At 40.1% G+C, this 16,308-nt stretch overlaps 2 protein-coding genes across 4 annotated transcripts; both read left to right on the top strand.

Moving 5' to 3' along the window:
- The first annotated feature begins 5,393 nt into the window (after nucleotides 1-5,393).
- On the top strand, nucleotides 5,394-11,851 carry LOC115172222 (beta-taxilin). Of its 2 annotated transcripts, none has more exons than XM_029729426.1 (10): nucleotides 5,394-5,550; nucleotides 6,938-7,181; nucleotides 7,313-7,404; nucleotides 7,673-7,843; nucleotides 8,815-9,009; nucleotides 9,780-9,899; nucleotides 10,152-10,226; nucleotides 10,439-10,531; nucleotides 10,697-10,792; nucleotides 11,104-11,851. In XM_029729426.1, the coding sequence occupies exons 2-10, from the start codon at nucleotides 6,953-6,955 to the stop codon at nucleotides 11,749-11,751; spliced, it is 1,719 nt and encodes a 572-aa protein (XP_029585286.1). In that variant the 5' UTR covers nucleotides 5,394-5,550; nucleotides 6,938-6,952; the 3' UTR covers nucleotides 11,752-11,851. The 2 variants fall into 2 exon arrangements, with proteins under 2 accessions (XP_029585286.1, XP_029585285.1); XM_029729425.1 differs by lacking the exon at nucleotides 5,394-5,550 and adding an exon at nucleotides 5,751-5,812.
- A 54-nt stretch (nucleotides 11,852-11,905) lies between these two features.
- On the top strand, nucleotides 11,906-16,045 carry LOC115172223 (uncharacterized). Of its 2 annotated transcripts, none has more exons than XM_029729428.1 (9): nucleotides 11,906-12,117; nucleotides 12,304-12,385; nucleotides 12,605-12,658; nucleotides 12,847-12,892; nucleotides 13,063-13,190; nucleotides 13,321-13,435; nucleotides 13,648-13,770; nucleotides 13,954-14,091; nucleotides 14,192-16,045. In XM_029729428.1, the coding sequence occupies exons 1-9, from the start codon at nucleotides 12,012-12,014 to the stop codon at nucleotides 14,297-14,299; spliced, it is 900 nt and encodes a 299-aa protein (XP_029585288.1). In that variant the 5' UTR covers nucleotides 11,906-12,011; the 3' UTR covers nucleotides 14,300-16,045. The 2 variants fall into 2 exon arrangements, with proteins under 2 accessions (XP_029585288.1, XP_029585287.1); XM_029729427.1 differs by having other exon boundaries at nucleotides 12,304-12,397; nucleotides 14,192-16,044.
- Nucleotides 16,046-16,308: the final 263 nt, after the last annotated feature.

The raw sequence follows: 16,308 nt of genomic DNA, 5'->3' as shown, positions 1-16,308 counted from the left end.
AAATGATCTACTGTCTTTTAAAAAAAAACTGTTGATATGGCTGACTTGCTTAAACAAATGTGGTTTCTACTGACAATTGAGATGAACAAACTATGGCATAAGGTGACGGCGAGCAGATAAGAGGTAATCTGTAATTTCAATTAAGACATAAATGAGCGAGCTAGGATAGACATAACTATTTGGTCAGCACTTTTGAAATGTACAGCGACAGAATTTAGGACATGGGCTATTCTTACAGTATTCTCCCTGTATACCAAGTCAGAACTGTAGGATAAATAAAGGGGGGCATATAAGCAGACAAAGTTCTTATAATATTCAATGGTACAATTTCTCTAAAACATGCTATTGGCTACATGTGCACCACCAAGTCAGAACAGTAGGGTAAGTTAGGAGGGGGAAAGGGACCAAATTATTAGGGTGAGGCACATGGGCTACTAACAGCTTACTACACAACATACACTTAGTAATACGTTCTTAGCTACAGTATACATATCTCCCTGACATATTACAGAATTTAGGTAGCAGCATACAAGACCCAAGTCCCTGACTTTCAATTCTGAATTGGATGACCATTCAAAACGTATTTTTCCAGTCGGTGCAAGTTTTTTTTCAGAGTTCCCAGTTGTCTTGAACTCACTGAAGTCTGAGATTTCCCAGTTTCCAGTTGTTTTGAACACAGCAGAAGTCATACTGGATTGACTGCATGGCCAATGTATTCAAACTTTTCTGGCCCATCATGTTGAATGTTTATCATTTTAAGCTTGGAAAAGAGACCATTAAACCCAGACTTGGACCACACACCCACTCCACTGAATAACAAGCTAGTGATTGCTTTTCAACGCATGCAGTTAGCCACTGATTCCTTCCAAACCAGTCATTGTTGAATTTGCGATTTCCAACTTGTTGTGTAATGTTTATGTCCAATGGCTGATGAGCACCGATATGTTTTATCTATAATTTCTCTTCATCTGAAAAGGATTTGCCAGTAGATTGTTGACTTTTTAAAATTTTATTTTACCTTTATTTAACTAGGCAGGTCAGTTAAGAACAAATTCTTATTTTCAATGATGGCCTAGGAACAGTGGGTTAACTGCCTTGTTCAGGGGCAAAATGACAGTATTTACCTTGTCAACTCAGGGATTAGATCTTGCAAACTTTTAGTTACAAGTCCAACACTAACCACTAGGCTACCTGCCACCCTGGCTACCTGCTGACTTGATTTATGATGGTGACTGCTAGCTTGATGTTGACATGATCACTCCAATCAAAGCTACGGTAGATATAATGTGATTTGATGGCATTTTATCTATGGCCAATGATCTTGAGCCTTCTTGGATGGGCATTTCTAATGTAACTCTATGGCAGCACCCAAGGGGCTTGAAGTTTCGAGCTCTACCAGTAGATTTTGCAGTGACGTAGTGTCCCCATGAGCAGGGTTGGGGTGTATCGGATTACATGTAATCCGTTACATGTAAGGGATTACAAAAAAATTGTAACTGTAATCCGTGACGTTACCAGCAAAAATATTCTAATCAGATTACAGATACTTTTGAAAAAATAGATGATTCCTTCGAGGATTACTTTGAAATTCAGAAAGGATGCTTGTGAAAACACTTCTCTGTTTACTCAATGACATTCAAATCAGCATTGAAAAAAGGCACAATTATAAGTTTGTTCCACCTGAGCGAGTCTGACCACAAGTCAGAGACCACTATGATGACACACCAAATGTGTTTGATGGATTGCTGGAAAGGAGCAGGAATAGGCTTTTGCAGGCTACAGTCCAAGCTATGTCTTCCAATGGTGCGACTAATGTCGGCATGCAAAGATGATCCAAGTCGAATAAACGCTTGGAGATAAGGATGACAGCAGTGGTGTAGCCTATGGCGATATGGATATAATTTATAATTGATAACTAGATAGCGCATTGATGTGAATCACTGCTGCTCTCTCATTTAGCTATGTGCGCCTTACAGATTGAAGTGGATGGCTGTTCACAAATCTAAATGTGTATTTGAACCCAATAATCGTTGAATGCAAGAAGTTTAAGCTGCCGTGCAATCATTGTTTTTGAAACCAGTGGACAGCCAGTGAAATTGTGCTTTTGCAACAGCTGCATAGTGCGGATCCCAGCCTATAGAATAAAAGTGGGTCTTTTATTGCTCAATCTAATTCATGTTGATAAAAAAATATCCATAGGCCTAATAGACACATGCTCAAACTCGCACACTTTTGATAGACTTAAAGGGGCAATATGTAGATGCTACATCCATTCTTGGACTTATAAATTATATACATATATATACATACAGTACCAGTCAAAAGTTTGGATACCCCTACTCATTCAAGGGTTTTTCTTTATTTTTACTATTTTCTACATTGTAGAATAATAGTGAAGACATCAAAACTATGAAATAACACATCGAATCATGTAGTAACTAAAAACGTGTTAAACAAATCAAAATATATTTTAGATTTTAGATTGTTTAAAGCAGCCACTCTTTATCTTGATGACAACTTTGCACACTCTTGGCATTCTCTCAACCAGCTTCATGAGTTAGTTACCTGGAATGCATTTCAATTAACAGGTGTGCCTTGTTAAAAGTTAATTTGTGGAAATTCTTTCCTTCTTAATGTGTTTGAGCCAATTAGTTGTGTTGTGACAAGGTAGGGTTGGTATACAGAAGATAGCCCTATTTGGTAAAAGACCAAGTCCATATTATGGCAAGAACACCTCAAATTAGCAAAGAAAAACGATAGTCCATCAATACTTTAAGACATGAAGGTCAGTCAATCCGGAACATTTCAAGAACTTTTAAAGTTTTTCAAGTGCAATTGCAAAACTCATCAAGCGCTATGATGAAACTGGCTCTCATGAGGACGGGCACAGGAAAGGAAGACCCAGGGTTACCTCTGATGCAGAGGATAAGTTAATTAGTGTTAACTGCACCTCAGATTGCAGCCCAAATAAATGCTTCTCAGAGTTCAAGTAACAGACACATCTCAACATCAACTGTTCAGAGGAGACTGCGTGAATCAGGCCTTCATAGTCGAATTGCTGCACTACTAAAGGACACCAAAAAGAAGAAGAGACTTGCTTGGGCCAAGAAACACGAGCAATGGACATTAGACCGGTGGAAATCTGTCCATTGGTTTGATGAGTCCAAATTGGAGATTTTTGGTTCCAACTGCCATGTCTTTGTGAGACGCAAAGTAGGTGAACGGATGATCTCCGCATGTGTGTTTCCCACGTGAAGCATGGAGGAGGAGGTGTGATGATGTGGGGGTGCTTTTCTGGTGACACTATGATTTATTTAGAATTCAAGGCACACTTGACCAGCATGGCTACCACAGCATTTTGCAGCAATACGCCATCCCATCTGGTTTGTGCTAAGTGGGACTATCATTTGTTTTTCTACAGGACAATGACCCAAAACACACCTCCAGGCTGTGTAAGGGCTATTTGACCAAGAAGGAGAGTGATGGTGCTGCATCAGATAACCTGGCCACCACAATCACCCGACCTCAACCCAATCGAGATGGTTTGGGATGAGTTGGACTGCAGAGTGAAGGAAAAGCAGCCAACAAGTGCTCAGCATATGTAGGAACTCCTTCAAGACTGTTGGAAAAGCATTCCTTATTAAGCTGGTTGAGAGAATGCCAAGAGTGTGCAAAGCTGTCATCAAGGCAAAAGGTGGCTACTTTGAAATATGAAAAATATAACATTTGTTTAACACTTTTTTGGTTACTAATTGATTCCATACATGTTATTTCATAGTGTTGATGTCTTCACTATTATTCTACAGTGTACAAAATAGTAAAAATTAAGAAAAACCCTTGAAACTTTCAAAGTTCTTAAATTTCTGGATTAACTGACCTTCGTGTCTTAAAGTATTGATGGACTGTCATTTCTCTTTGCTTATTTGAGCTGTTCTTGCCATACTATGGACTTGGTCTTTTACCAAATAGGGCTATCTTCTGTATACCAACCCTACCTTGTCACAACACAGCTGAGTGGCTCAAACACATTAATTAAGAAGGAAAGAAATACCACAAATTAACTTTTAACAAGGCACACCTGTTAATTGAAATGCATTCCAGGTGACTACCTTATGAAGCTGGTTGAGAGAATGCCAAGAATGTGCAAAGCTGTCATCATGGCAAAGCCTGGCTACTTTGAAGAATCTAAAATATATTTTCATTTGTTTAACACTTTTGGTTACTACATGATTCCATGTGTTATTTCATAGTTTTGATGTCTTCACTATTATTCTACAATGTAGAACATAGTAAAAATAAAGAAAAACACTTGAATATGTAGGTGTTTCCAAACTTTTCACTGGTACTGTATATATAACTGAGATTAAAAAGACTAGGCAACAGGATACATAATAAACAGTAGCAGCAGCGTATGTGATGAGTCAAAAAAAGGGTCAATGCAAAACGTCTGGGCAGCTGTTTGGTTGACTATTTAACTAACAAAAAGTCAGTGTTAGTGTTAACTCACCAAGTTACAGACAATGTACCTCTTATAAAAGCAGTCGCTAATTCCCTTGATTAGTCATTGACATCGTTACAGGACAGTCAGGATAGAGAAAACACAGTGACGTTTCAGATTATATCATATTTGTCCTAGGAGGGAGAACTCTCCAGAATGAAGTGAATAGAGATTTATATTCTACTGACATCATCTGGTGATGAATGATCAGTACAGGCAACTGCTACTTTGAGAAAGGGGAGAACGTCAATTGCACCTAAACACAATCCTTCATATTCCAGGCACTGTTACTAAGAATACCATGATCAATTATACAATGGATTTCGTGTGTCGTTTAGTCATAAAATGTATTCGCTGTCTATTAATTCAGTTCTAATATGCTGGAGGGTGAGCAAAATATGATTGCTGGTTGTATAGTTTAGTACATAGTACCATGGGTCGCATTAGCTTTCAGAAATCTGCATTTTCAAAACGCAGACCATAAAACACATGCGTTTTAAACCATTTCACCTGCGTTTTATATTGAAAGTCAACAGTGGTGTTTTGCTTCAATGAAGTGATACCGGACGTGCAAGAACTAGACGATGCATGGCCATCATATTTATGAATGTTTATCGTAGAAAGAATGTAGCCAGATACAATTCCTAATGTTTTGTTTGGAAGAATCTTGCATTTTAACTAGCTACCAGAGAAATACTAAACAGGAGGAAAGTACCGGACAAAAGTAGCCTACAATAGGCTTCACATCAGTCAGTGCAAAAACATTTCATCGGAGTGTAGAAGTGAAACTAAAGCACGAAATTAGTCCTTTTACATGAATGATTTGGAGCGAACCCTGACTGAAACCGAGCAGAATTTACATTAAGAAGCATTTTATAAAACGCAACAAGATGTAGCCTATTTTCTGCGTTGTATCTTTCCTTTTCTGCGTGACAAATGCGAACACTGCGTTAACGCGACCCCGGATAATACTGTTACAAAGTCCTTAACGTTTCTCGGTAAACATCAACATAACTCTCGTCAGTAGGTCATTACAACCTTAGAGGCATAAGGTTTGTGTGGTTTCATTGTGGGACGATCTGAACAGGGGATCTATTTATATGTTATTATTTCTCTATGGCCTCTCTCTCTCTGTGTTGGTGTCAGTATGTTCCCCTGTCTCTCTCAGTTGTGTCCCGGTGGTTTATTTTGAGGTCTTCTTCACAGCTGTTATATCTGTGGGGCCAGAGTTAGAGCACCCCCTCCCCCTCTCTCTCTCTCTCTTACCCCCCTCCTCACGTCTCCTTTCCCCTCTCCTAGATCCTGGACCTTTTGGTAAGAAGCAGTTCAGTATCTTCTATGCGTTTGTTTGCAGATATTTGAGTTTTGGATGGTGTAGAATGAAATATTTCCATGGGTATATGTTTTCTGTCTTGTGCATTGTAAGTTTGCATTGTACGTTTGAACGTATTTAGGATAAGCTTACTTTTTTTGGGGGGGGGGGGGGGAATGGGTGACTTGTCACACTCGTGAAGCGGTGTAATGGTAATGTTTCTATCGTGATGGAACCTCTTGGAACCTCTTTTATGAGAAGTTGTCAGCCACAGTATAGGCCAAATGCATTTTTTACATGTCCCGTTGTATCAAATGAATGTTCTGTTCAAAGTTTTTCTTGGAATGGATTAGGAAGGCTATAGAAATAGATGTCTTAATTTCTTCTGATTAAATGTAAATTCTAACTCAGTTGGGTAGTCACTTAAGTACTTTGCTGGATATTTAAAGTTATGTTTTTAGTGTCATTAATCTATCAAGTACTATAACAAAAAATATGAGTGTACTACAATTTACAACAACAAGCGGAGGATTGTGAACAAAAAGAAATAACATGCCCATATTAAGAAGTTCCTAAAATAGCATATGGACCCAGAACAGGTGCCATGTGCTCTGACTACTCTGCTCTGACTACTCTGCTCTGACTACTCTGCTCTGCCTGTGAGTTGAGACTGAGTAGAGGGCACCTGGGCAGCAGGCTAATTATATGCATGTAAACAGGCCACAGTCAAGCACCACCAGACTTCAATAGGCAAACAGACAGTGGAGGTTGATAGATTATAAATTGCTAATCTGATCGACTATGTCATTAAGGGTCATTTAATACATAAACAAGAGAAAACAGTTTAAATCATATTGGAAAAGATTATTTCAGCTATTCTGATAAAGATTGGTTTGACCTTGGCTTTTCTTGTACAGTAGTATATCAAATACTAATAGTATATAGCACTGCTTTTAATTTCCAAGCTTGAGAAACTAATCAGGGCGCTTTCTTTGTGAGTGTGTGTAATAGGGCTATAAGATTCGTCTCATTAACTGTCATCCTTCACAGAAACATTGAACTTGAACAAGAACATGTCCATATTAGTTCAAGTAATTCTAATTCTATGCTGTATCATTATATCTTAGTGCAAGCCTATCAGAATGGAGACATGTCAGGTGAGTGACCAGGGGGATCCAGCCCAGTGTCAGGGTCAGGTGGACCTGACAGACGACCTGAGCAAGCAGCTAGAGGACATCATCAGTACCTACCAGGAGGCCAGTGAGGAGCCTGCTGAGCAGGAAGAGGTGGAGGAGGAGGTTCTGAAGGAGCAGGTCACCAAGAGCTCCGCCAAGGACCAGAAACTAGAGAAGAAGATGCTGAAAAGCCTTGGTGGGTTGTGTGTTCTTCTTCATCTTTCTTCTGTTCTATTTAGCATCTATTCGGCATCAATAGTTGTTAGTGTTACAGTGTATCAATAGTTTTAGTGTTATTAACTGTACTGTAACATGATCTCTATTCAGGAAAAGAGGCCATGCTATTGATGCAGAGCTTGAACAAGCTCGGCACTCCAGAGCAAAAACTGGAGGCCATCATCAAGAAGCACGCTGAGCTGGTGAGTGGACCATGCTGAATTATACACCGGAGGTAGTATGCTGTGGTGCCTAGTAGGGAACTAGATGTGGTCTTTGCCCATGTACATTTGTATTATCTGTTCATGCTAAATATGTTTTATATTATTCGTAGTGAAGCATATAGTTATATTTATCTAACTGGCTGCTAACCAGTACCATATCATTAGTCGACACCTATGCAGCAGTATTTGCTTATTCTACATAGATTTCTTTGTGAAGAACAAAAATGATGTGTGTGTGTGTTGGTAGCTGGAGGAGCACCGGGGTGACCAGAAGCAGCTGAAGGTTCTGCAGAAGAAACTTCTCCAGGTGATGAAGGAGAAGGACCAGCTTCAGAGTGAACACAGCAGAGCGGTTCTGGCCCGCAGCAAACTCGAGTCTCTGTGTAGGGAGCTGCAGAGACACAACAAGACACTGAAGGTGAGCCTCTCGTTGTAGCATATACTGCAGTGCTATAGTACATAGACTGCTCTCTGTAACATCCTAGGTGAGGCTCTCATCTCACTGTCTACAGCCAACCAGACTTAATCAAATGCATATATGAAATACTACTTTTAAATACCTAAACTGTGCTTAATTATTTCATATTCCCTATACAGTGGAACCAATGGAATAGTCCCGAAAGTTCAAACTCCAAGCTAAATCAAGCGCAAACTCCAAGCTCAAATACTGACCCAGGTCTGATGCAACAACCAGTGGCGCTCACTAAGTTAAAATTGTGTGGCATGTGTTAGGCTACAGTTAGGGCTCTATTCAATGTGTAAAGCTGAAGCGTTACAGATTCCGCTGATAGAAATGTAAAGGTCATTTCCGATTGAGCTGACATATGCAGCATTTCCCGTGAATGCAGTCTCCACTCAAGCGGGAACATTGCCTTTAAATTTAAATGATGCTGTAAAGCTGAACTTCCGGGATGCGGATTGAATAGAGCCCTTAGTATGTTCGTACACGGTCTGTGTGTCTGCTTGTATGTGCAGCGACATTACAGTACATATTTCCTTGCATTATGAGTATATCTGTGAGTGTAACTTACTGTTCATCAGGTGTCTGTGAGTGTGAGATGAAGATTAAGATAACTTTATTGGTCAATTGCATACAAGGTCCAACCTAAATTTGACTTCCGCTTTTAACCCAACCCCTCCGAAAGACACACATACATATAGAGGTTTTGGAGAGGTGCGGGGGCTGCCACACTGGGCGCTCGGGGAGCTGTTGTTGTGGGGGTTAAGTGCCTTGCTCAAGGGCACAACGACAGGCAATGGTATCTAGGATTTGATACCAGGAACACTCCGGTTGCTAGCTCACTTCCTGGGATTCTAACTGGCAACCCATTGCTAGGCTACCTGCCACCCAACTAACTGTGCATCATCCTGTATAATGTGATCATGCAGGAGGAGACCCTCCAGAGGTGCAGGGAGGATGACCTGAAGAGGAAGGACATCACCACTCACTTCCAGATCACGCTAACGGACATCCAGGTCCAGATCGAGGAGCACAGTAACCGCAACACCAAACTCTGTCAGGAGAACAGCGACCTGGCAGAGAAACTCAAGAGCCTCATCTCCCAGTACGACGCAAGAGAAGCGGTATGGAGCCTTGTTGCAGACGCTCGGGACTGGAGTTTGTAGTGCAGTTTAAACTGAATGTGTTTACTTATATCAACATGCTATAATAATAATAATATATTTATTTTATATAGCGTTTGTCAAGACAATGAGAATCTCAAAGATGCTTTAAAACAATAAAACAAATGTTACTATGTGCGTCTCTCTAACATACGGTATGTCACATACACATTTCAAATTCCTTAGCGACGGCATTCAATACTCAACTGAGATAGAGACCCCCTCATTATTGACCACAACAGGCTCATGCAACACCAGGAGTCACTGTGTGACAAAAAAAACTTGCTCCTCCATGAGTCAAGACTCAAGAGCATGCTCATGTTCATTTGTCTCATCTTACGTTTCCTTTTTAGTATTTTAGCAGTGCATTAATCTTAAGATAGCTAGGTGAGACAACCACACATCACAGTCATAGTAAGGTAAATGTTCTTCAATCGAGTAGCTATCAGCAAAGTCAGTGCTAGTAAGAAAAGACAAGTGTGAGTGTTTGTGCAAAGAAGTCGTTTTTTTAGTTGTTTTTTTCCACAGTGTTGTTAGTGTCTGATAAGCTTGGCTCTGTTCATCTCTGCGTAGATGTCATAGTTCTCCTTTCAAGTAAAAATGTTACCACTAGCAATATACCAATGATAAATACTAGCCCTTGCCTCCTGTCTTACTGTGGCTATGTTGCGTCAAACGTGTAATGTTCGTCTCGGTGAAAGTGACCCAGTCTCCCTCTTCTTACCTTGCAGAACCTGGAAAAGGTATTCAAACATCGAGACCTACAGCAGCAGTTGTTGGAAACCAAACTTGAACAGGCAAACATGTTCATTAAAGAGGGAGAGGAGAAGCACAAGCGAGAGAGGGATCATGTAAGTTAGCATCTTTCAGCAAGTCTTGACTGACTTAATAGATTTGATACAATTTAAGATATTTTATTCATATGTATTTGTTATGTAAGAGTTTAATCACATGTTCAGTTCATTTTTTATACTGTATGAAATACGGATCAGTGCATGGAATAAGTTAGACACTGACATAAAATATTTTTGAGAAATTCCATTCAGTTTCAAAGCAAATAATTATTAACTGATTTATTTTTAGTAAATTGTATTTCTCCAAAGTTGATAAATAAGGCGGCACAGTCACAGGTGAAGGTGCAGATTTTGAAAGAACAAGAGGAAGGGATGCAGACCCAGGTAAATGGAGACTGTCTCTGTCTGTCTGCCCCCCCCCGTATTTTTGTCTGTAATGTATTTTTCGTTATGTGTCGGACTGTGTGAGACTAGCTGCCACCATTGCCGTCGGCTAATAGGGATCCTAATAAAATCAAATCAAAATCTCTGTCTCTCTCTCTCTCTGTGTCTGTCTCTATATTTTACAAACTTAACTTTCCCATTTCTCCCTCCAGTTGTCCATGTACTCTGAGAAGTTCGATCAGTTCCAGGGGACTGTGTCGAAGAGCAACGGAGTGTACGCCAGCTTCAAACAGGACATGGAGAAGGTAGCCTAAGCCTTGTTCTCCGTATCTTACTATCTCCTATTATGATGACCTTATCTACAATCTTATATGAGGTCAATTTTGTTGCCATGGCACAAATACAATCCCTTTGTTTACTCTTCGATTTAACTGACACACTTTAAAAATGTGATGGGTTTTGTCTTGTAGATGACCAAGAGAATGAGGAAGCTGGAGAAGGAGTCTATTCAATGGAAAAGCCGTTTTGAGAGCTGCAACAAGGCTCTTATTGATATGCTCACAGATGTAAGATACCATACACGTAGCGTACACTTTTCACCCATTTTTTGAATGTTACTTTTACGGTCACCCTCTGTCAAAGACATGATGAAAGACAAACAAGCAACAAAGAGTTAAATATGACTCTTTGACTCATGGTGGAGATAGTGGCTGCATACCAACTGCACCCTATTCCCTAGTGCCCTACACTTGACCATAGCCCTATTGACTTTATGCACTATATAGTGAATAGGATACCATTTGGAATGATACCTATGAGTGATCTTTATGAATATCTGTACTGATTTTTTCACCCTGTATATTTCTACTCCATTCAGAAAACCTTGAAGGAAAAGGAGTTTGAGCTGTTCACCCTGAAGACCCAGAAGCTGGAAAAACTGTGCCGGGCGCTGCAGGAGGAGAGGAACAGTCTCTCTCATAAGCTCCAGGAAGCAAATCCAGCGGCTGCAACCAGTGTAGCGGAGATGAAAGAAAATGAGACAAAGGAGAAGGAGAACCCAGAGGTACCTGCTGCTGAGAAGCCCATTGAGACACCCTCTGAAAACCCCTCTAATGAAAGCCCTACTCTCAAAGTACCTGTTGCTACAGAAACCCTCGCAGTTGTAACTTCTGCTCCGGAAAAACCTGCTCCTGCAACACACCTGACCAGCGAGCTGGATAACCTGAAGGCCCAGAAGTCCCGTCTGCAGGAGATTCAAATGTCATTCACCCTTTCCAACGTTGTGCCACCTGAGTTCTTTGACAACGAGGAAGAGGAGGAGACCACCACAGAGCCACATGGACACACTGAGGCCCCAGAGGCCAGTAGCGAGGCCAGCAAGACCCCAGAGGAACATCACATAGAGGGGTGTAATGGAGACAAGATGACAGAGGAGACCACTGGCCCTTTTTCTTCTTCTCCTGCAGCAGCTGAAGGAGACAAGGCCCAGGAGCAGAGAGATAGGGAACTGGAGACAGTTGACTAGACTATGGTGTAGTTACAGTAGGTTACAATCAGAGATGAAGAACATGAAGTGATCATAACTTATTTGACTGGATTTTTTAAGAATAAACAATAAAAACGTGCTCTTGTTTTCTTCTTTCTATGACTCCATGTTAGAAGAGAAGCTGAGAAGGGGGAGTTGTATAAATGGGAAGCCGAACACTAGATTGATTAGGAGTTGTATATCTTGTATTTATTACACATATTTGCTGGTAGTTAATCATTAATCATTAACCATACAACATGGTTGAGAAGGAGACAGAAGCGCAGACTTATGCGAAAGCTTTGACAAGTTTTGTTGAAAATGGAAAAGCACTATTGGAACTCGCTAAACAGGAGAGCAAAGAGGGTAGGTTGTGTACTAGGCCTACCGCTAGCGCTATCTATTAAAGATTCATGATTCATTCCTGCTCAACATGGACAATATGTAGAAGGCTAATGAGCTGTTGGCAAATGGCAACAGTGAGTTAAAGTCAGCAATGTCCTAAAAAGAGGTTATGACAGTTAATTAAATAAACATGTATATCATTTATAGGACTTCTGCAAGACTACATCAGGAAGAAGATCCGTATTGAACTGGACCAATCACTACTGGGACTTATTCCAGCAGGGGCAAGGTTATTCACAAGGTTCTGTTTTACATTAACAAGTTATTAACCCTTTACAATCCGTTTCTAAGCACGTATTTGCTGTCAAACTGACTCAGCCTTTCAGGCGCTGAAAATATACTCAGGAAATGATGCAACATCTAGCCTATATAGATTCAATGATTATTATTGGAAATGACCAAATATGTTTGCAAACAATGAAAGACATTGATTATTATACATCACCAGCATGTCAGTGAAGAAGAGAAAAGACGCTGACGAACTATGGAAGAGAAGCTACCAGTAAGACATATAGCAAAGCTATGTTTCCTAATCAAAACCATTGACTTTGAATGTCAACACCTTTGTGAGATTAACTTTATTAGAGCCAATGCCTTTAGTAATAATTAACCGTTTACCTCATTAGATTAAACTTTGAACAGCTCATACAGAAGTTACACAGTTGTTGTTCTCTCTCTCCCTCTCTCTAGATGTGCTGAAATACAGGATGCTGTTGAGGACTTCTTGCAGCTGGGAGTAAGCTGATATGGCTGTTGCTAGGCCTGTGTTTGATATGACTTGCATGATTCTGTGTAAAAACTCTTGTGTATTAGCTTAGCGGGTTAGTGTTTTTTCTTGTTCTGGAGGCAGCTACCTTGCATTAACACTTCCTTCATCCGACATCCACTGGATGTGCTTGGTAATAGGTGCAGTGGGATAGTTTTCTGGAGTACTTGGACAAGGAGCTACATCTGGATGATAGAAGCTTTGGTCAAGATCCACAAGTAAAATGCCTGTCGCCTGACATACCCCTCATTGATGCCCAGACTGGAGCGTGAGTTTGATTACTTTGTCTTACATGGCCTCTTCTTTGTGATAGAGAATAGGTCAAACCAGGGTATTAACTTCTGTCTGTCAGAAGTGACGTATTTGGTCTGTCTATCTGTCTCTCTGTATTTGTTCAGAACTCTGACGTTAGGGAAGTACCTTGGGAGAGGTGAGAAAGTTCTACTTGTGTTGATCCGTCAGTTCTCCTGCCTCCTCTGTCGAATCCATCTGAAAGATCTGGACGCCCATAAGGTGAGCCATGCGTTGACAGTTGTATCTAAGGTTTATGATACACCAAGTTGACTCTTCTCATCAACATTAGTTCTCTGTGCATAGCCTATAACCTTTATGGATACACAGAACTGTGATAAGGAAAAAATATGCACGTCCATATTCAGGTGCTGGACAGAAAAAACATATTCAAGTTGAGGCCATTACACAGAGCACTGTGCCTTGTGTTGCAGATTGCCCTGGATGCACGTTCAGTGCAAGTGGTGGTGGTGTCATTTGGCTGCAGAGAGGGGGCGTTGCATTGGCTAGCGGAGACAGGTTGCCAGTATGACATGGTGTTAGACCCACACAGGAAGGTTAGAGTTACCAGGCAAATTGATTGATTTAGAACGAGGCATCGCAGTGTCAAATGTATTTGATTCACTCACTTTCTAATACTTATCTGACTAAAATGATTTATGTTATACATACTATATAGTATATTTACTACTACTATTACAATGCACTATAAACAGTCATGTTATGTTGGGGGATTGCAGGTATACAGCGCTTTTGGCTTGAGAGCATCTCTAAAGAAAGTGTTGAACTTCAACAACATGCTACTCTATGCTGAATACGTTGTGGCAAACCTGGAGTTTCCAAGAGGTCTGCCGTCTATAGAAGATGATATGTTTCAGGTGAGGTTGTGAGATGATCAGATACATAAAGAATACATTCATTAAGGAGTGTACTTTTATGGTTATACTTTCGTTTATTCTGTTTTCCGTGTATTCTCAGCTTGGAGGAGACTTTGTCCTGGATGACCAGGGGAGGGTGCTGTTCTCTCACTGCTGTGACAGCCCTATAGACAGACCTGCTGTAGAGGACATACTGAAAGCCCTATAGAATGACCTGCAGTAGAGGACATGCTGGGTGCCATTCAGAAGGGATACCCAAACCTGTCAGGTTCAACATTATGTTAAAAGAAACAAGCAGACCCCATCTCATCTAATACAGAAATGGCTTTATCACAGGGAGATATCAGCTATAGACTATTGCCCTCAAATTCTTCCCCCCCTAATCAGGGACTGATTTAGACCTGGGACACCAGGTCGGTGAAATTAATTATCAGGTTGTAGAACAGAAAACCAGCAGTACTCCGGTTAACCATAGGGTAAGATTTGAATACCCCTGGACTGAGATTATATTAGCCAGTCTCTTTCAATAGCTGCTGTACAACTCTAGCACTGGAGACTATAGTCCAGGGGTATTCAATCTTACCCTACGAGGTTACTGCTGGTTTTCTGTTCTACTAATTGCACCCACCTCCTGTCCAAGGTCTAAATCTGTCCCTGATTAGAGAAGGGAAGAATAAAAAAACAGTGGAACTGGCTTCAAGTTCCAGATTTGAATTTGAAGCAAATCTTACATGCTCTAACAGTCTATTACAAGAGACTAGCTAAACACTAACAGGTAGTATCTGATCAATCGAGAGAAACCTTATATGACATTCCCTCATTTCTTGTGAATTATGATTTTTATTGGTTTCCAATGAGATTTCTTATTATTTGCTTGCTGTTGTAGACCTTTTTGAAAGTGTTTTGGTTGGCGTAGATGCCGGTGATGTAACCATATGCTCTAACTTTGAGCTTAGTTCTTCTACGAACTGTGGTTACAAAATGTGGTACATAAGGTGCAAGCGTGCAGCACAGTTTTGGTGTTGTTGTTTAAATTCATGATTACCCATAACCTACAGCACCAGTTACTAATATATTATTAAAGGCACTGCAGAAGAGGATTTCACCTTATGGACATTCTTGGAAAGCACCCCATGTCATTGCAAAAGACACCAAGAGAAATAGTGTACTATTTAGGACCATAACTTATCTTCTTTACTTTTAAAAGGGCAGACTGCAGCAAAGATGGTGGATAAATGTTCACTCAGGCCATTTACCATTGTCTAAAGGGGGTGGCTTAATTATGATTATATGATGTATATGTAATTGTATATACATACAATAAAATGACCTAGGTCCATCAGCTCAACATTCTCAACACTACACTCTAATGGACATTTTGTCAAATGCAACCAGAAAGACCCCTCAACCCTCAATTTCAATGACTGTTTTGTTGTCAACAGAGTCAAATACAGCAAAATAAACGTTTTTAATTTTGATGAGGTAATATCTTTAAGTAAAATAATTGTACATACTGTCTTACCCACTTTATATGAATATACTGTATTCTAGTCATGGCCCATCCTATATAACTACTGCTGTACATACCTTTTTCTATAAATACACTGTCTTAATTTCTTTATTTTTACTTTTTGGATTATGTGAATATTGTTGTGCACCTGCAAAAACATATGCAAATCTATATATACGACCAATAAACTTTGATTTGAAAATGCAGCTATGCTAGCTTTCACGAGCAAGCTAGCTGATATCAGATTTGAGTACAATTTTACATTTGATCATATTTAGAAAATATATTTCTGTTAAGAAAACATTTATTTCATAATCCACCCCCAACAAAAAAAACAATTTCCCAGTTTAACTGGAGTCCCAGTTTAACAGTAGGCAATTGGCATACTGGGACATTGTCCAAATGAGTCATTTCAATTCACAATTACATCCCATTACAAAATAATGTTGTAACGAGACACTGAATATCCTTTCTTATTTATTTTTATAACCTTAACATTATTTACCTCAGAACGCTATGTCATTTTACTTACCATTATGCATCTGTTCTCATGGCCCTCTGTTCCCTCAGCCCTATGTTCCCTCAGCCCTATGTTCCCTCAGCCCTATGTTCCCTCAGCCCTATGTTCCCTCAACCCTATGTTCCTTCAACCCTATGGCTCTTTGCATGATTGACCTTAAACTGAGGCTTTGGTGGTGGGTCACCTC

Source organism: Salmo trutta, chromosome 33, assembly GCF_901001165.1.
Source record: "Salmo trutta chromosome 33, fSalTru1.1, whole genome shotgun sequence".
NCBI lineage: Eukaryota > Metazoa > Chordata > Actinopteri > Salmoniformes > Salmonidae > Salmo > Salmo trutta.
The sequence above is the reverse complement of the archived record's forward strand: the minus strand, read 5'-3'. Positions and strand labels throughout refer to the sequence as shown.